Source organism: Hyaena hyaena, unplaced genomic scaffold (assembly GCF_003009895.1).
Source record: "Hyaena hyaena isolate Hyena2069 unplaced genomic scaffold, ASM300989v1 scaffold_987, whole genome shotgun sequence".
Taxonomy (NCBI): domain Eukaryota; kingdom Metazoa; phylum Chordata; class Mammalia; order Carnivora; family Hyaenidae; genus Hyaena; species Hyaena hyaena.
In genome coordinates this window covers 482,954-502,231 of record NW_024081617.1, presented here as the reverse complement: position 1 = coordinate 502,231, position 19,278 = coordinate 482,954, and the positions used below count along the sequence as shown (strand labels likewise).

The following is a 19,278-nucleotide window of genomic DNA, read 5'->3' as shown; positions in this document are numbered from 1 at the left end:
GAAACGTTTAAAATCAGAAATGCGTTTCAGTTCATGTAAAGAGTGCGGATTGTAGAAACAAAGCTCTGGCTGCAAAAACACTGCCACCCACGGAAGCTCCCAGGGTGTCCGGGGCGTTTGACCTGCCCACTTCCTTTCAACTCTGGAGAGCTGCAGTCACCATGTGGGCACACGCATGTTGGCCACGTTCAAATGCAGCCGAAGCCCCAGCGCCCCTGCAACAGAACATCTTGGTCCCTCCCGGAGAAAAGTCACGCGGCCGCTCATCGCTCTTCGTCTCTTACAAATCCGGCCTATTTCCTGTAAGAGCCTCACTGAGGGAAGATCCGAGTAAAGAGCGCACCTGGGGCACACGTGACACGTACGCACCCGTGAAACCAACACCACAGTCCCCGTTGTGAGTGCATCTCACCCCCACCCCCACCCCAGGCAGCCGGATCTGTGCTCCGTCTCCACAGGCTACTCTGCAGCTCCTACTTTGATGTCCGTGGGATCACACAGTACAGACGCTTGTTGTCAGGCTTCTTCCGCCCGGCACCGTGAGTCATTCCCGTCGTGAGTCACTGGTAGTTCACGCCCTTTCCCTGCCGCGTGGCACTCCACGTGCGGCTCTCCCACCATGGCGTTCTGCACTTACCTGTTCATGGACCAGTGTGCGCTCTCCAGTGTCTGTCTGGCTGTTCCCAGCAGCTGCCGCAGGCCGACTTGGGCAGGTCTCGACACGTGCACTTTGTTCCCGGGGACAAATGCCTAGGAACATTGTGGCTGGATCACAAAGTAGGTGCATGTTTCACGTCTGAAGCCACTGCCTAACTGCTTCCCAAAGTGTACGCCGTTTTATGTCCCTGCTACAGCGTCTGTGAGCCCCTCTCTCCACATGACCCACGCTTGGCGTGGTCAGTCTTGCTCGTTTTGGCAGGTTTCGGGGTGTGCAGGGACCCTTCAGTGTGGCTGCCATTCACATTGCTATGATTTTTCTCCAGTTACATAACATACAGCGTAATATTAGATTCAGGTGTACAATGTGGTGATTCAGCACTTCCATACACCGCCCAGTGCTCATCACACGCGCCCTCCCTAGTGCCCATCACCCATCTAGCCCATCCCCTACCCACCTCCCCTCTGGTAACCGTGTCTGTTCTCTATAGTTCTCTATAGTCTGTTTCTTGATTTGCCTTTTTTCCCTCTTTGCTCATTTGTTTTGCTTCTGAAATTTCGCATGAGTCAAATCATATATTTATCTTTTACTTATTTCACTTAGCATAATACATTCTAGCTCCATCTATGTTGTTGCAAATGGCAAAATTTCATTCTTTTTGATGGCTGAATAATATTCCATTGTATGTATAAACCACATCTTCTTTACCTATTCATCAGTCAATGGACAACTGGGCTCTTTCCATAGTTCGGCTATTGTAGATAATGCTGCTATAAACACTGGGGTGCATGTGTCCCCCAAAATCTGTATTTTTGTATCCTTTGGGATACAATTGCACCTAGTGGTGCAATTGCTGGGTCATAGAGTAGTTCTATTTTTAGTTTCTTGAAGAACCTCCATACTGTTCTCCAGAGGGGCTGCACCAGTTTGCATTCCCACCAACAGTGGACGCTCAACTGACGAAGCCACCCAGGTGCCTCTGGATGTTTTCAATGATGGCTGAGAACGAAGGATTCCCAAAGCTATACTACTCAATGGTTCCATTGTCATTATTTACAAATCAGTCTTCGTGTCAGTGTTGGGTTAATTGAGACCAGCTCATGCCTAAAAGCATAAGTAAAACAATGCACGACTGCATAACAGGATTTGTTGAATTTTTCTCCTGTCATGTTATCTGTAAACAATTTTCAACCATGTGGTATCAAGTAGACTCCTTTAAATAAGGTGATATGCTTGAGTCACATTCATAAAAATAAAAAAAACAAAGGGAATGTCATCCTTGATTTACTTGCACCGAAAATATATCAATATTGCTCATTTGTAACAACAAGAACAAAGATGTCTTGAGTCAACGATCACTTTTAATCAATTCCCAAAATTACTTGTGGGCCTTCAGATGTCCAGGACTTGGGGCAAGCACTTTGTCCGCTGCATACTGGCTCCAGGGACTTCAGATGTCTGGAGAACTGGCTGAAACAGGACGCAAACAGAAACTCTGCAAACGTATGACATGTGGCTTCTCGTGGATCCCGGTCTTCCTGAGGCAAGGCTGGGAAGCTGGCTGGAGACACGACTCGGCACATGGCAGGGTGTCTCTGAGCTCTGCAAACAGAGCAATCTGAACACCAGCTGCCCCAGCGAGCTCTCGGACCGAAGCCCTGCACTTCCTGAGCTCACATGACAGCACCACGGCAGCCCCGCCTGCTCCAGGGCACGGAGACCGTCGCTAAGTCACAAACAACGCAACGCTGTATGGTGCCAGCACGGAGCCCAGCGCTGAAAGGGCCCTGTGGTCCCTGGCGGGCGGGCCACACACAGGCGGCTTTGCGGGGAGGAGCGTGCAGTCTGGAGTCAGTCTGACCGGGACTCCTTCATCAGGCAAGTGTGAACAATGCTTCTCTCTGGCTCTGATAAGACGGCTGAGGCGGTGCGTGTGCGTGGCCCTGGCGGCTGGTTCTGGACGTGTGTGCCCTTGGTCCTGGAGCTGAATCCCGCAGCCCCGGGGCTTCTTCCTTCAGGCTGCAGAGAACTCCTCACCCACTCCAACACGGGAAAGGCAAGGCAGGAGCCCCGCTGGCTTCACAGCTCCCCTCGCCCGTCCCTCCTGGACGCCTGCTCCCCTCCCACTCCCGCGTGCTCGTCTGGAAGCAGCAGAGTCCAGGCTGACCAAGCAGCAGAGTCCAGGCTGACCAAGGGAGGGGCCATCTCCTCCCAGGGCACCTCCGTATCGCCAGGGTCTCAAGAGCTCCGAGCTAAACACATACGAGCGTTACGGTTTGCTGTGTGCACTTTTATTTGAATAAATACAAAACCTGGAGGCAGCCTGGTTTATTTCTCCCACCGACCTCCTTCTCAGGCTGGCGCATGGCCGTGGCTGCATCGTGGCTGCGCGGGATCTGCCCTCCAACCTGACCGTCGCAGACACAGGCCAACTGCCAGCCACTTGTCGAATGAGCCCTGCTGGCCCCTGTCCATGTGACACTGACAGACACGTGGATAAACATCTTTTTAGGTAAAAAACATATGTTTATAATGTACCTTTGGATAAAATGTAATCTTTTCTCCCCTTCTTTCTCAGACCAGGCACTTAAAAAGGAGAAATCTCAGCAACAGGCAATCCGGTTCATTAAAATTCACTGGATCTGGTTTCCTAAGAAAATTCAAACAGCGTAGGAGGAAATGGTACTCAGCATCTGTCACCAGAGTTAGTACGAACAATAATGACTAAAATGTTTCTGATGTGCCAGCGCCGGAGTCAGAGACTCTCATCCAAGGTTAGTCTCGCTTCCCCCAAATTTCTGTCTCTAAAATTACGTGGTAGCTTTAGTGTGAAACTGGTTTGATTAATATCACATTTGTTGGGAAAAATGATACTCGTGTGGCCTGGCCTCTGTACTTCACACAATCGTTACAGCTTCAGGTGCTGAATGACAGCCTGGTCCACAAAGAACCAGTTAGGCAGTTATGAGTTAGGCAACAAGTAGTTTACTTCTTAACTAAAGCCCGTACAGCGAATGCAGCCTACATGCTGACATTTTAGTTTAAGAATCTTAATTCTTATGATGAAAAGTGGCAGAAGACAGGGACCTAGGGTCTGCAGAAGGGTGGACGTGGGAGGTGTGGGCTGAGTGGCCCTCACACCATCAGCACAGCACCTGCCCCGGCCTGGTGCCTGATCTGTGCGGCCCTGCTTCAGAGCAGCCGCCTACACTGCCCGCCTGACCATTTCCTGTGAAGACGCTGTTTGGGGGGAGTAAGGCTGGAGGTGCAGAGAGGTTGGCAAGGCCGTCTGGAGGCCTGACCGAGTCTACTTCCTACAGTAAAAAAATCCCAACCACCTCACAGCCACGCTTCAACACAAAACTAAATCACTCTGAAAAATTATATACTTTGAAACCCTTTGACACATTTATAAACAGGAAAAACAAAAAAAATTCCAAATTTAAAAAATCCTTTAAAAATGTTGTATCAAGTGCCTTATTAGCAAATACAAAATAGCTGAAGACACTTTGTGACTTCCTTAGGTCATGGATCAGGCTGACAGACCCACAGTGAAGTTTTACTGATAAAATTACCTATTTGGTAAAAAGTCCAGCAAAAGCTCCATCAACAAAATAACTGTTTTGGAAAGAAGAATTACAACTTTGTCCAAAATGTCAAAAAGAAGAAAGATGTAAACACCGTGTACTTAACATATTAACACAATACTAATTCAGTTAAATAAATACAAGAAAGTGGCACCAACGTTATGGCAATTTTTCAACACAAAAATGTAGCTCAAGGACATTTTAAAATAAATAATTGCTCGCAACAGAAATGAGCATGCTTTGCACAAACCAAGAGCGTCTGAGATAAAGTGCGGCGATGGGAAGCAGCTCCACGCCCCCTTGTTCATCTGTACGCACGAGCACCGCCTGGGTCTCTGGGCTGAGGTGTCCACTGCAGGGAAGCGTCACTACACATCAGGCTGAGGGCCATCTTTCGTCATTTTCCTTTTTTCCTCTAGTGTGTGCTTAAATATTTTCTTTAGGGTGTCGTAAACTATTGGTCCGTTTTCAGAGTCAAAACTAACCTGGTGACAAAGAATATATGGATTCAGGACACCATAACAGAATTTTAATCAGACTGTTTTGGGAGAAAAGAAAGGGGGTGGAGAAAAACTGACTTACAAACAGTTATATACAACTAAACACACACAACTCAGGTCATACATTAATTGTAACTGAGAGACTATATTAGAACTGACGATCATGCTAATAGCAAACTTATGAAGGAAAACAAAAGATTAACTGCCTGGACAGATCCACTCACAGGCTGTCCTGAGGCAGGGCAGCTGCGAGGGTGGAGCTGTGAATCTGGGGACTAATCACCAGTGGCACGGGAAGGGCACGCCAGCCACACAGCTGCACTGCGGCCGCCTGACCGGGAGCCCAGCTGTCCACCTGCCAGCCACGCTGCATCAGCTCACACTGACCTCCGTGACACGGGGCTCTGAACCCCATCCCCCCGCCCCCCGTGTTAGCACTTTCAGGAGGAGTAGTCCGGAGAGGCTCATGGCTTCATCTGCCACATAGAAAAGGGCCCCGGAAGTCAGCTTGCTGGCCCCTAGCGGGGGAGGTGCCATGTCCGTGTCCGTGGACTGTTTGCCCAAGTTCACCAGGCCGCAGGGGCGAGTGACAGTAGGACCCAGACCGGACACCGTGCCTGGCCAGCACGTTTGTGGACACAAGGCCACCGGCTCAGAGACAGACAAGTCTGCGACTCCTGGCAGCATGTGCATCACAATCACAGGGTCCCCCCTTGCCCTCCACACCCCCATCCCTCAACGAAGTGGGGGTGATGCGGAGCAGCCCACGCAGAGGCTGCGCACGCAAGCGCCTTGCGTCACAGCTGACGACTCCAGGCTTACATGACCCCAGTGTTTGATGAGGGGCCGCAGCGGGCCTGGAAAGCTCCAGCCTAAGGGAAATAGGACCTTCCTCACGTGGCCACAGCCGCTGCACAGCCCTCTCGAAGGGCTGGCCCCGGACAAGAGCGGCCGGGCCTCCCTTCACAAGCCCAGGTACCCGGGGAGACACCCGACATCTCCCAATCTCTTCATACACGGTTTGGAACAACTGCTATGTTTAACTTTTCACTAAGATCCCCTAAAGGCCAAGAGACATTGCATAGAGTTTCCACCACCGCTTTCTGAGAAATGAACACTAATAATTTTTTTCAATTAAATTCAGAAATCAAATGATACTGTCTATCCTACCTGCAAAAACTGCTCATTAACCTTAATAGTGGTTTGAATTGTTCACTTTGCTAAGCACCCAGTTAAGCCCTCCCCAAGGGCAGGCAGCCTCATGGTCTGTGAAGACATAAATGCAGGTGTGAAGGACCATGAGCTCTGGGTCTGAGCCGCTGGCTCTGGAAACTGTTGACAGGAGACCAAGAGACCAGGTGGTTAGTGCCGCAAAGACCTGCAGGTAATGCGGCAGCCGCAGGGAGGACGGCACCTTGGAGAGTAGAGGGGAAGCTGCTGTGAACGTGGACAAACGCTAACTGGTGTCACCACGGACATTTACCGCAGACCACAGACCTGGTCACTGGTAAGCTGGGCTCTTGGTGTAAAGACGTTTCCACATCGCCCGTGAGGGGCTGCAGGGGAGGGGAGACCGTTCTCCTGGCACGGACCTGGCTTCTTGCGTCAGCCAGGAAGCACTGCTGTAGCCAGAAGGATGTGCACAGGAAGGAATCTTTTCTCTCACTTTCTGCTTAGATTTGCCAACAGGACAGGGGACCGGGTCATCGGTGGCAGATCCTGGCTTCTCAGTGGCCAGTTACCTGTTTAGGGCCAAGGCAGAGCTCCTCCTCCAGAAAAGACTCTCTGACTCCCACTAGGCATGTGATTTAGAAGTATTTCCTCAACATCCAACTGTTTCTCTATGGAAGCTCTCTGTTCCAAAGTTCTTCAAAGAAGTGCAGCTTTTTCTACAAGCACCACTGGGAAACTAGTGTGGTGCAGAGCAGTCTACAGCTGCTCATTTGAGGAATGTCAACCACACCTCCATGAAGGAAAAACAGAGCTGGAAGTTTTACTTCAGAGCAGGCGGGTGACCTCTGGACCATGCCGCCTGCAGCGCGTGACCCACCTTGGTGAAGGCTTTAATGGCACGGGCAAGGATGGCCTCCTCCACGTCCGCAGGGATCGGCTGCAGGCTCATGACGCAGTGCAACACGCAGAGAATGGTCTGGTGCTGGCCCTGTGTTTGCAGAAATCAAAGTCAAACAACAGTTCGAACAATGCCTCAAGAAATAAACTCAAAGCAACTGCAGAGCCAGGAACCGGTTGCAATCAAGGACTCACAACCTCCAACATTAAATCACCTACCAAGGGCTCTACTGGCGTTCACTGTTGGGTGTTGGTGTAATCTGAAAAGCTTTCAGGAGATAGAATTGAAGCTGAGCTGCAGGGTCACTACACAGAGTATAACTGAAAACACAGGTCAGTGTGACTGGAAATCAAATGTCTCCCTGCAGTGACCAGTGGCGATCCACTTGTTTCTGGACAAAGGTGGCTCCGTGCAGCTAGTGGATGCTGACCTAGCGCTGGGAGAGCTGGCGGACTAGTGTGGGGGTAGACGGACAGACAGCACCATGGCCTCCAGCAGTGCGCCAGCCAGAACCTCGAGGGGAAGGAAGGTGGTGTCTGACTGGACCCCCCGGGGGCTGTTCACTTTAGAGAAGGAGACGCTTCAGCACTAGAGGAACTCACACCCAGTACAGGCACCCCTGAGCACCCGCGACGTGGCTTCTGAAATCTACTGCGAGGGCCTGATCTGAGATGCCGAGGAACTGCAAGCAGAACTCATCGTTACATTGAGGCTAGAGGTAAACAACATGGTGCCCTGCATGCGGGGTCACAGTGAAGGCTGACCAACCCGGAGCAGGTGCCGTGTGTCAGATGGGCACGAGCTCTGGGCCAGAGCAGTGCGAATCCTGCTCTACACATGCTGCCCACCTTCCCTGCATGACGGGGCCAGGCCGTACCCTGTCCGGGCCATGGAGGTGAACAAAGCTGAAAATGGAAATTATGACCCAGCGAGGGCCTGGCCGCCACCTCAGGGGTGACCTCCTCCCCTCTCCCCTCCAGGTGCATCTCTGTCAGGCAGCGGCTCAGAGGGCAGCCTGGGAAATGGACGCCAGACATGCATGTGTGTCTGAAACACGAAACATAAAGTCATCTCTGAAAGGATTTGCACCTCGTTAACAAATGTTTGAAAGAAAGGACTTGAAAACGTTCAAAGTGGTGCTCCTAGAATTATGGGTATTTCCCCTTTTGGTTTTGCATCTTCTAAGTGTTGTGCTGGGTGTGCATCTCCTCCTACCTCGGAAAACCTCAATTAGCCGCAGATGTGGGATTCCGCGCAAGAGCTGTGTGCGTGAAGCCGTGTGGAGGCTCTTGGCAAGCGGATCAACGGCCCGTAGCCCCATTACCTTCTCCAACAGAAACAGCGCTTCTGTGGCCCCCGCGCTGCCGGCCAGCACAGCCACGTCCTCCTCCGTGATCACTGGCTCCTTCAGCTGCTCCACCCAAGACCACATCAAACTGCACAGGACGGAAGGGTCCCTTTCGCCACATATTCTGTCCCAAGCTCCGTCCCGGGAATTTAGTTCTTTCTAAAAAGAAGGGAAGAAAGAGGAAGAGAAAAAGGGAGAGGAAGGAGAGGGAGAAGGAAGAGGGAGAGAGAGGGAGAAGGAGAGGGATAAAGGGGGAGGGGGAGGGAAAAGGATAAAAGCGGAGGGAGAGAGGAGGGAGAAGGGGAGAGGAGAGGAAGAGAAAAGGGGAGGGCAGGGGAGAGGATGGGCAGTGGAAAGGAGGGGGAGGGGTGGAGAGGGGAAGAGGGAGGAAGGGGAGGGGAAAGGGGTAGGTATGAGAGTGAGAGGGGGAAGAACAGTGAGAAAAGGGGGAGCAGGAGGGGAGGGATGAGGAGGAGGAGGGAGGAGGTAAAGGGAGAGGGAGGGGTGGGGTGAAGAGGAGGAGAGAGGAGAGGGAGGGGTGGGGTGAAGAGGGAGAGGGAGGAGGTAAAGGGAGAGTGAGAGTGAGGAGGAAAGGGGGAGGGGAAAGGGAAGAAAAAAAGGAGTAGGGAGGGGGGAAAGGGAGAGGGGGAGAGGGTGGAAAGGGGAAGGGGAGGGAAATGAGAAGGAGAGGTGAGAAGGGAGAGGGTGGGCAGAGGGAGGGGCAGAAAGGCAGCAGCACTGAGTCTTGAAGGCCCCCAGGCTGTCCCCAAGTGCCAGCCCCAGGCTCCCGGGTGTGGCTCTGGACACCCCCCTCCGCCGAGTGCCCCCACCTGCAGGTGGCACGCTGAGCTGAGACACTGAGTCTCTCTGAGCCTCAGTTTTGGTCTGTGAATCTGGGGGCCCCGCGTGTTGGGCTGATTAAGCTTAAGGTCTGCTCAAGTCTCCCCCACCCCCCAGAGGGCTGTGCTGGCCTCAGCGCTAAGCTCTGCACCCCACCCGAAACCACAGAAACTGTTCAGGAAGAGGGAGCCTTCCTTCGTAGGGTGCTTGGAACAAAGCAGAAGCACTCATTGCAGCGAAGCGGAACAGCAGACGAACATCTGCGTTAACCCAGGGTGAGGAAAAGCTCTGACTGAACCTCCCAGGTCGGCCCAGCCAAGAGCCTAAAGGCGGCAAGCGGGGTAAACGCACTTCTCTCCAATTCCCTTCCGGGTCCTATGTGAACACGTAACAGGCCCATGTCCTGAAATCGGATGGGCGAATGACCGGAAGTCTTGTCCATACCCCAAATGCCTGCGAACAATTTAACTGCTGACCTCACAGGGGGCATGGAAAAGAAGAATTTTAATCTCTGATGGGGTTCAGACATAGGTTTCAGTCAATACGGTGCGTGTACGCAACAATAACATGCGTAATAACTGCCGCATTCATTCATTCACTGTCCCGGAGGCCCAGAGGGCACACGTGTGGCCCAGGGAAGGGGCCCTCCCCCAGGAGCCCAAAGCAGAACGGGGCAGATGGCATTCCCCGGGTTTGGCTGGACCCTAGACGTGAGGCTCCTACCACTCTACTGCCGGGGTCCCCTGGCTCCCGGTCCCTCCTCCTCATCTCATAAAGAAGCCATGAGGTCAAGCTGTGGAGGCCCCGTTCCCAACAATCACGCCCAACAGATCTGATGTGCAGTGACCGGAGGAGGCTGGGCGGGACCGCACGACCCAGAGGCCCACCCAGTAACATGCCACCACGACCAGTGACATGCCACCACGCGCAGTGACATGCCACCATGCCCAGTAACATGCCACCACGTCATCCTATCAGAGGACACAGAGAATGCAGTTATCTGAGCTGCACCCCGCCCAGCTGCGTTGGGCCACATGACCTGACCCTTGTGACGCGTGGTTTCCCTGTCTGTGATGCTTAATTCATAAGGACGGTGAAGTTAACAAAGGACGTGTGGGGTATCACCCGCCTTACAGGTTCCTGCGAGAGCAAGTGACGCAGCAGATGAGACAGGAGGGAATTCAACTAACTGGTCTTATTACTGAAAGGCCCATAATGAGGCCCAGAAAGGGAAACAGGGGGCAAGCCTATCCAAACCAAAGGGGTATGTTCACCCCAAGGAAATGCTTTCGTACAGGAGGTGCTGCTCTGGCCCTCGCAGGGCTAGCCCACGAGGGGTCCCGCCGCCAGCTCTGTGGCACACGGCCACGCAAAGGAAGGGCCTGCAGACTGAGCAAAAGGCTCATTCAGTTTGCAGTGGGAAATAAAAGACCTGTGAGAAATCAATACAGGTTAGGTATTCACTCGGCAAACACCTGCGGTTCTGAGCGACAAGGATGAGGGGCACCTGCTCTGCAGTCACACGGCCGTGAGTGGGGGGGAGGCTCCCTGCCTTGGCTTCCTACCTCTGCATCCAGAAGGTTCCGACCCTCCCAGAAAGTGCACGTGCCTTGCTTATTAACACAGAATACAGAGGAGCGGCTGTGTGCTGGTTCGTGGGACATCACCGGCTAACGAGTCTAGACTCCACAGAGCCGGGCCACACCAGGTCAGCCCCACACCTGGGTGGTTTACTGGCTTCTGGTAACTAGCTGCTAAGGCCTACCTTTTTTGTCTACACCAGCTGTTCATTCCAGGCGAAGAGCACAGCTGATTTAAAACTGTGTTTCTAATGAAAGTACACCACAGAAAGGCGCTAAATTTCAACATTTCACATTCTAACTCAAGCAAAAGCCAAGAAATGGGCCCCAAAGATGGAAGGTCAGGAAGAAGGGATAGCACAAAGGCACTCTGTGACAGCTCCCATCCCTCTGTGGAATCGACTGCAGCCTAACCCGGGTGGCGGCAAGCATGCAGGAGGGAGCCATGAGCGACAGCGCCCGCCACGGGCCCCACCTCACTCAGCACTTGGGTCAACAACTTGGGGAAGGAATCTCGGCCCATGATTCTCCAGGTGCAGCCCCAGCCTGAGCTCAGAGTGGCCCCTGGGGCCCGGTCTCACAGGCCCAGCCAGAAGGAGGGGGCCCCCATCAATCAGTACCCAGGCCCTGCTCACTCAAGCACCCTGCTAAGTGCTAGGCACTGAGTCCTTTCTTTCACACAGACACTAAGAAACCTCAAGTTCCAAAGTTAAGTGTTACACAAACAGGTCTTCAGACTCCTGGGGTGCTTAAATTTGGTAAGAGAGACTCTGTTTCAGCTCTGACTTAAGCGTTGCCCACGCGTTAGTTACAGGAGGTGTAAATACCTGCCACATCTCTACCTTCCTCCTCACTTCCTCCTCTTCTGCAAGCTCACTGAGATTCGCCAGCGCTTTGGCCGCCACCATTCTCCTGGCCTCGACACTCAGTTCAGCCTGCGGAGCAGTCTGCGCAGGCACCTCAGGCAGATCTTTGCCATCCTGGGCTGTGGGTCCAACAGAGGAGGGTGCATTGTGGTGGAAGCCACAGTCCAAGCCACAGTCCCTGGGGCCATAGGAAGTCTCAGGGTGGTGAGCGGTGGGAGCGCCACACTGGTGGGGCGCTTGCTGGGGACAGCGGTCCGGCTCCTTAGGGGCATCTGCAAAGCTGGGTCTCCCCAGGTCCCCAGGGTTGTAGGAACCTGAAACCCCCGAGAAGAAGGTTCTACTCCGCGGTACTTCCTTCGAGATGGTGTCCCTATGGAAACCCGGTGACCCCTCATCTCTGAGTCCTTCCGGGCCTCCAAATTTAGCCTGATTCCAGAAAGAGAATGTATTTCGGATCAGTGTTTCCTTGCTCAGATCAAGGGGTGGAGACTGGGGAGTGTGACAGTGGCCTATGGGCTTCTGCTGCCCGGGGTTATGGCCCTGTGAGGCTGGGGCCGGCCCCGTCCACGGAGCTGCCCCCTGCCCCAGAAGCGACTCAGCCCTCTTTAAGTCCGAGTCACTGAAGCTGAATCGCCTTTTCAGAGGAGTCAGGGGCTGAAGGCATTCGACATTCCGCCTCTTCCAAAGAGGGTCAATCTGCTGTTCGCTGGAAAGAATCACATCCTGGTTCTCAAAATCCGCAGCCACTGTGGCAGGCGGGAACGAGTCGGAGGCGTCGCTGCCCTGCCTCAGGAGCTCTTTGTCCAGCTGCATGGTGACCACCTCAGAGACGGTCTTTTCAATCTCCGCGCACAGGCTGGGCCCCTCTGCCACCTCTTCCGTCGCCACTGGCCTGTTCTCGGCTAAGTCCAGCAGCAATTTGCAAACAAGGTGGATAATTTTGGGTATGTGTTTCAGAAGGCGGGCCTCATAACCGTGAAGCAGATGCCGCTGGCGAATCAGATACTGTGCTAGCGTAACAGCGTGTGCTCTGGGGTCACAGCAAGAGAAGATATTGCGAAGAGGAACGAGAAACTGAGTAAATTCCCTCACACAGAGGAGCTGTCCCCGAGTCTGTATGGAATTGGGCCGCTTTGCCCGAACAAATATAATTGCTTGGTCGGCAGTCATTCTCGTTGCAAAAACTAAGTAACATGCTATTAAAACACCTAGAGGTAAAGAGAAGATTGGTATGAGGAAGTTTATCATTTATTTATCACTCTTTCAAATTTAAAATTTGAGGGGCGCCTGGGTGGCTCAGTCAGTTAAGTGTCCAACTTCGGCTCAGGTCATGATCTCACGGTTCGTGGGTTTGAGCCCCATGTCAGGCTCTGTGTTGAACTCTTGCTCAGAGCCGAGAGGCTGCTTCAGATTCTGTGTCTCCTTCTCTCTCTGCCCCTCCCAGCTCATGCTCTGTCTCACTCTATTACTCAAAAATAAATAAATGTATAAAATAAATAAATAAAATTTAAAATTTGAGTATCTGTTAGGAAACCATATAAAGAATAATTTTAAGAGCAGTTATAACTTACTGACTTCTTGTAAAAGTGTTTATTCACTTGTCTGTATGTCATCTTTTCCCCTGAGAATCCAGTCATCTCTACCCAGAGAAGGACAGTGTGGTGAGGGGATGGGGGGATGAGGAGGAGTGTGGTGAGGGGATGAGGGAGAGTGTGGTGAGGGGGGATGAGGGACAGTGAGAGGGATGGGGGGATGAGGGACAGTGTGGTGAGGAGGATGAGGGAGAGAATGGTGAGGGGAATGAGGGAGAGTGTGGTGAGGGGGGAGGGGGATGAGGGAGAGTGCAGTGAGGGGGATGAGAGAGAGTGTGGTGAGGCGGCTGAAGAAGAGTGTGGCGTGAGGAAGAGTGTGGTGAGGGGGACGAGGAAGTGAGAGGGGATGAGGCAGAGTGCGGTGAGGGGAAGGTCCACCAGTGTGTGTGGACTGACTGGATGGGATATTTTAAGGGTGTTCGGAGCAGGAAACAGACCCCAGATTTGATTTGGTCCCCGCGGGGCTGGGAATCAGAGGCTGGACCATGGTCCCCTCCATTACCGCCCCCTTCCCTGCACACTTCCTTCCTACCTCCGCCAGCTTTGCCATCAGCTGTTGCCACATTCCCAGCCTGGCATTTTTCCTTTCTGGGCATTTTTTCTTTGGGGATTGTTTATATTCAGTCTATTTCTGGACGTTTTGTCTACACTAATAGTGCTTTTCTCCAGACCAAGATATAAGTTTATTCTGTAAGTACTTGTCATTAAAGAAAACAACCTTAGCATTACAAACATATGTTTGCATTAATTAATATGAAATTAAAGTAAATAACATACTGGTGATAATTGATTAATTAATCCAACTATAACGGTTGACTAATATCACGGTAAAAGGCCAATCAGGAGACGTGTGTGATTCCCAAGTTTGCTGCCCTTGCAGAACGGTGCCGCCCTCCTGACGCTCCCAGGTGGGGGCGGGGGCGCAGCTCAGGTGCCTGTCTGCTCAGACCAGATTACGATTAAGATTCTAACCTGACGGTATTTCTTTTTGTGATACTGTCAGCACTGCAATGAGATTTGCTGCATTTTTAAGTAAAATCACTGATATTTACATAGAATTTGAAGCACAGACAAAACAAAATCCTTCCAGCTCTGAATTTAAATCCTGGCTCTCCCACTTACTCAATGCAGCAAACTACTTAACCATCTTCAAAGTTCACATGGTTACTAAAGACAAAAATGACAGCAAGTGTAAAATGCCTAGAACACACCAAATGAAACAATGCTTTCTCTTCTCATTACTTTGGTTAAGGAAAATTACATTTTTAAAATACATAACTATTAAAGTGTTGGGTTTTTTTTTCTTTGAAGAAAAACCAGAGTGATTGTTTAGTGAGCCGTGGAAACCTATCTGTTTACTAAATATAACGAGTTTTCAGTCCTAGGTCTTTCAAAAATACTCTCACAAATAAACGGTCACTGAACTATCTTTTCAAAGATAGTTCAAATTTCTTTCAGTGGCTTCTTTCATTTGAACCCATAACTTTGACAGGATTCTGTCAAATACTTCTCTTCTCAAACTAGGAAGCATTATTTCGTCCATGTTCAGATGTGCTCTAAGACAGTAAGTCCACATCCTAGAATTTACCTGTTCGACCCAGCCCTGCGTGACAATGGATGGCTACTTTTCCTTCCTGTAAGGCAAATGTCGTTACCTTCACCATATCTAAGATGGCAGTGAGCGACGCCACACCATAATCCTTCCATCCGAAATTGTAGAAATAGACTGGACGGTGAAAAAGAGAACAGGAAAGAAAAATCAACACACAGGACAGTACATGCACAGCCACGTGAAGGGCACGCGTGGGTTGAGGAAAAGCGTGTGGCCGTGAGGCCGGCTGGCTGCACCGCATGCGGAGGCTGGAATAATAGGCTCTTTATATTCCTAGTAAGTTCACTGTTCACATTTCTTACAAAGTACATTCTCTATTACTCAAGACATTTCCTGCTAAAACTCAGCCAGAAACAATTAAGGAGAAATAGAACTGCAGATTAATAAAGGCCACAGCCTTCACCCAAATTACTCGGCCACAGAAGGACAGCATGCCATCTTTTTCAAGCGTGGAAATGCATCTAAAGGACTGGTAAGTGGCACCAGCTGGGTGCATACAGATTTTCCACCGAGTGGAGACAAAAAATGCCAGGCACACGCTTCTCTAAAACAAGTCCCCACAGTGGCCTGGGCTAGTCCTTTCCTGCCCGGCGAGAATGGCACGCGTTGAGGGACGCCATCCCCGGGCTCCCGGGACTGCCCCGTGAAGGACCCTGCATCCTGCCCGGGGCCAGAGCGGGGCAGCAGTGACAGCGTTAGTGAGGGCTGTGTTCCAGTCCCACTGCCGCGAGTAAGCTGTGTGGTCTGAGTCGGAACAGAGAGCAGTACCACGAAATGGGATGGATGGGCAGGACAGGTCTGGTGCACTGTGACCGGAATTAATGGACGCTTTGTTTCTACAGGGCTCCTCCCAAGATCACTCACACAGGACAAAAGAAATCCTGTATTTCCAGCAGTAATGCCAGAGAAGAATGGTCACATTATCTAGAATCAATCAGCTCTTCTCCCCGGTGGGAGCCTGCAGTAAGCGTTCCGCCATTCTGTCACCCTCTGACCTAAGAGCGGAGCGGGAAGCCTGGGTGCTGCCCTCGGTCACTCATAGAAGGGAGGTGGGGGGACTTACTGCCGGCCTCCATGAAAGCTTCGGGAAGGTACGTGAAGCCACTCTCTTGCTCCAGGGGGTTCCCGCAGCTCGCATGCTCCCCAGGGCGCTGCAGGTTGATGATTGTCTTTATGCCATTGCTCACCGGAGAAAAGAAAGAAGTTTTAAAAGATCAACCATTTCTGGCATTAATAAACATTACCAATTACTCTCAAAACTTTAATTTCCTAGTTGAAAAAGCTCTTCACTGCCTACTCTTTGATTATTTGAAGCCAAAAGTGATGGATGAACGCACACGAGCCGGCTTCTCGAAATGTGTAAGCGATGTGGCATTTACCTTCGGAACTGCTCGATGATGTGGTACTTCTCGAGGAGCTCAGTGGACGGGCGAGCCATGGCCAGGATATTGTCAGTGACCCTGAGATGGGAGGAGGCCGCTGGTGAGATGCATAAAACCTGGAACGTTCCAGTTCTAAGGACTAGAGAGCAAGTTATCAAGTCCCTGCTTTTTCTATGATTTCAACAATTCTAGAACAATTTTCTCATACAGCTCTGGCTTCAGTTTTGCATCACAACTAGGGCTCTAAGAGACCCTGAATCCCTGGAGAAAACCCCAGGACGTAAAGTATTTGTGGACTGCAGCAGAGTGTTCTCAAGGACCTTCATGAGAGTCTAGCAGACGTGATGGAGCCACCTCATCAGGCATCAAAGGCACTTCTGCCCCCTCAGTCACCCACTATGTGGGGCAGGGTAACACGTGCCTCATGCGGCTGGCAAGACAACTGGACACGGTGTGGGTGTAAAGTCTTCAGCACAAATCCCGGCGGGTGGTTTTGAATAAATACCGAGTTATTGTAATTTGGCAAAACATACGGGCTTCGGAGTCAGCTGGGCCTGGTTTCAAATGCTGGCTTTTCTGCTTTCTGCTGAGGCGTAGATTACTTAGTTGGTCTGGACTCAATTCCCTCATCAATAAAATGACTTTAACAATGTCTACTTTCTCAGAGCTTCATGAAAATGACATTACAATGGGACAGTGTCTAGCAGAGTGTCTGCTCTGTAGACGAATGGATGTTTATGGAAAGTACAAATGGACAGAGGCCCAAAAGGCAGTGGCCCCCGCTTTGGGCTCTGGTGAGAGACCTACCAGGCAGGCCACCGGGGGCTGTGGGCCCCACGAACAGGGACGTCGGCTGAGCCCTGGCATTTAACGGGGACCCCCCCAAGTTCAGCAGTACTTAGACCGAGGCAAGGACAGAAGTACCATGAAAGCATCAGAGGTGAAAGATGGCTTAGTCAACAACAAAACAAAAACATTAATGTGGCCTCAAGTTGCATTATTAGAAATTTAGGATCCGACCACATCTCAGGAACAGTGCTTGCCTTCTCACAACATTCCTCAGGCTAGAACTCGAGGAACAGCACATTCGGGGCGGCCGCCGACCCCACCACCACACATGTGCCAGCACCCCAGGACACAAAGGCGCAGGGCGCAGTCAGCCAAGCCAGTGGACAAGCGTCTGACTTGTAAGTGGATTCTCGCCGCAGGAAATGACTCACCGATAGAGTTCTTTAAACAGTGAACTCTTAGTGGGTTTCAGGCGTGATTTGGCTTGATTACCAGAATTTTTCAGAGGTATCACTACATCAAAACAAGCATAAACAGTTTACTGTTCATAACAGAAAGTAGTACGACTGAATGCCGTGCAAGCTGCAGTCCATACCACGCACAACGCACGCGCCTTACGCCGTCCACCGAACCAACACTGCGCACCGCTCCCCACTGAGGCGGACGGGCAGCGTGTGCGCCCAGGTGCGCCCTTTCACGCAGCAGACAGGAGCACACAGGAGGCCAACGGTACCTGTGTCAGACCAGAAACCTACACATGCACCTCGTAACGTAACCTTACAGCCGAACCCGGTATTTCCAGTAACTTGTGACATTTAAGACCTCTCCAGTTAGCGTTTCTTTACAATACTTTACACACACCATTTCTCTTACTTAAAATACCCCTACGGGGTGGTTTTATTATTTCCATCTCACCGATGAGGAAACGGAGGTTCCCACAGGCCCACATGGGGTTGAGACCTGCTGGCCGCACGGCCCCGCCGCCCAACGCAGGCGCCCGGGGCCACTCACCAGCACGAGTAGACCCCCTCGATGGCCCGCTGCCCAGCGCAGGCGCCCGGGGCCACTCACCAGCACGAGTAGACCCCCTCGATGGCCCGCCCCGGGGCCACTCACCAGCACGAGTAGACCCCCTCGATGGCTTGCTCTTGCTCGCTCCAGCGCGCTGGGTTTTCGTACTTGCAAGCTCTGCCACCACACGCCACGGAGCAGGCCACATGTCCGGGAATCACGTGCCGCAGCCGCTCTCCCACCTTTGTGTACTTTGGCGCTGGGCGTCCTGGATTCCCTAGAAGATATAAGGAAGGGAAGATTCAAAATCTATTCTCCAAATGGAAGAGTAACATGAGAACAGCTTCCAGGACTGGAGACGACAGCCCGCGCTGCGTCCCCTCATTCTGTCACAATGGAGCTGCTGCCTTGGCGTCTCCGTGCAGGGTCTCCCAGCAGAGAAAAGGCTCTCACACACGATCACCTCCACGTGTCACACTGCTGGCGAAGAGGAAGAAACAGGAAAGCAGATCTTTTACAAGGGCATGAGTATTTTTTCAAAAATTATGTATTTAATGAAAAAGCACAAAACATTCAATCACGTTATCTCCTATTCCATGTCCATTGAGGCCCTGAGTACAACAGACGGTAAAAAGCAGAACACAGAATTAACTGTCAAACCCTAGAAGGTCTCAGCACAGCACACCGGCTTCGCTCCGAGTTTATACTCAAAGCTGCGGCCATCTCAAAGAAGGAAAAGAGCTTTACTTTTTCTCTGGAGGCACGCTGGGTCTCTGTCGGCGCGGTGGACGGAGGCCACGGCCACCATCACCTGCAGCGAGGACGAGGACAGCGTCTGGGCGGCGGAGCCCCGGCGGCCCGGCTGCAGCTGCAGGACGGGGTCCGAGGCCGAGTGCCGGCGGCCCTGCAGGAAGGCGCTGAGGAAGGGCAGGGCGGAGCCCCGCCGGGGCAGGTCCTGCATGGCAGGGGATGGCAGCGCCAGCCCGCTCCGCCACCAACTTACTGAGCCCTGAGCACCAGCCTGCGATCAGCCTGCGAGATCTACCAGCCCGAGAGGCGGGCCTGTTGCCGTGGTGACGAACAAAGAAACTACTGATTCCCACTCAGAGCTGCACCCGCGAAATCCCACATGAATGGACTGCAGTTTGGACGGATTGTTTGAGCAGAGGGAAGAGGAACGTGTATTTTCAATAGATTATACCTAAGTTGCAGCTAGTCTCTTTTGTTTCTCAGACACAGTTGGAAGTTCTAACAGCTCAAAGAATTACATCGAACACACTGTGGTGAATCCAGAAAAATGTGTTTATGACACAGACACCGCCTTTTATACACACTTTAAAAGGTTTAAATTCTGCTGTTCCTTTCGTATCTGTTCTCTGAACATCCTGAAATCCCTTCCGTTTCCACCCCTCTGGGCCCAGGGCAGGGAAGTGAACCCTGAG

At 51.9% G+C, this 19,278-nt stretch overlaps 1 protein-coding gene and 1 long non-coding RNA gene across 5 annotated transcripts in view; one reads left to right on the top strand and one right to left on the bottom strand.

Annotated features, from left to right (window-relative positions):
- Window positions 1–261: 261 nt before the first annotated feature.
- On the top strand, window positions 262–4,270 carry LOC120223366. The gene is made up of 3 exons (XR_005526275.1): window positions 262–777; window positions 3,237–3,432; window positions 4,183–4,270. It is a non-coding gene; the product is annotated as an uncharacterized LOC120223366 (long non-coding RNA).
- The window catches only part of PTPDC1 (protein tyrosine phosphatase domain containing 1), a 31,466-nt gene continuing 15,115 nt past the window's right edge, over window positions 2,928–19,278 (bottom strand). For 2 of the 4 annotated variants that reach the window (XM_039221440.1, XM_039221441.1), the window contains exons 3-10: window positions 17,942–18,113; window positions 16,034–16,114; window positions 15,718–15,836; window positions 14,631–14,768; window positions 11,412–12,658; window positions 8,141–8,323; window positions 6,796–6,906; window positions 2,928–4,730 (exon numbers count right to left, since the gene is read on the bottom strand). In XM_039221440.1, the coding sequence (XP_039077371.1) occupies window positions 4,614–4,730; window positions 6,796–6,906; window positions 8,141–8,323; window positions 11,412–12,658; window positions 14,631–14,768; window positions 15,718–15,836; window positions 16,034–16,114; window positions 17,942–18,113 (2,168 nt within the window). In that variant the 3' untranslated portion in view covers window positions 2,928–4,613. Of the gene's footprint in view, window positions 4,731–6,795; window positions 6,907–8,140; window positions 8,324–11,411; window positions 12,659–14,630; window positions 14,769–15,717; window positions 15,837–16,033; window positions 16,115–17,389; window positions 17,432–17,941; window positions 18,116–18,579; window positions 18,798–19,278 lie in introns of those variants that run through there. The other 2 variants (XM_039221443.1, XM_039221442.1) reach the window with 2 other exon arrangements.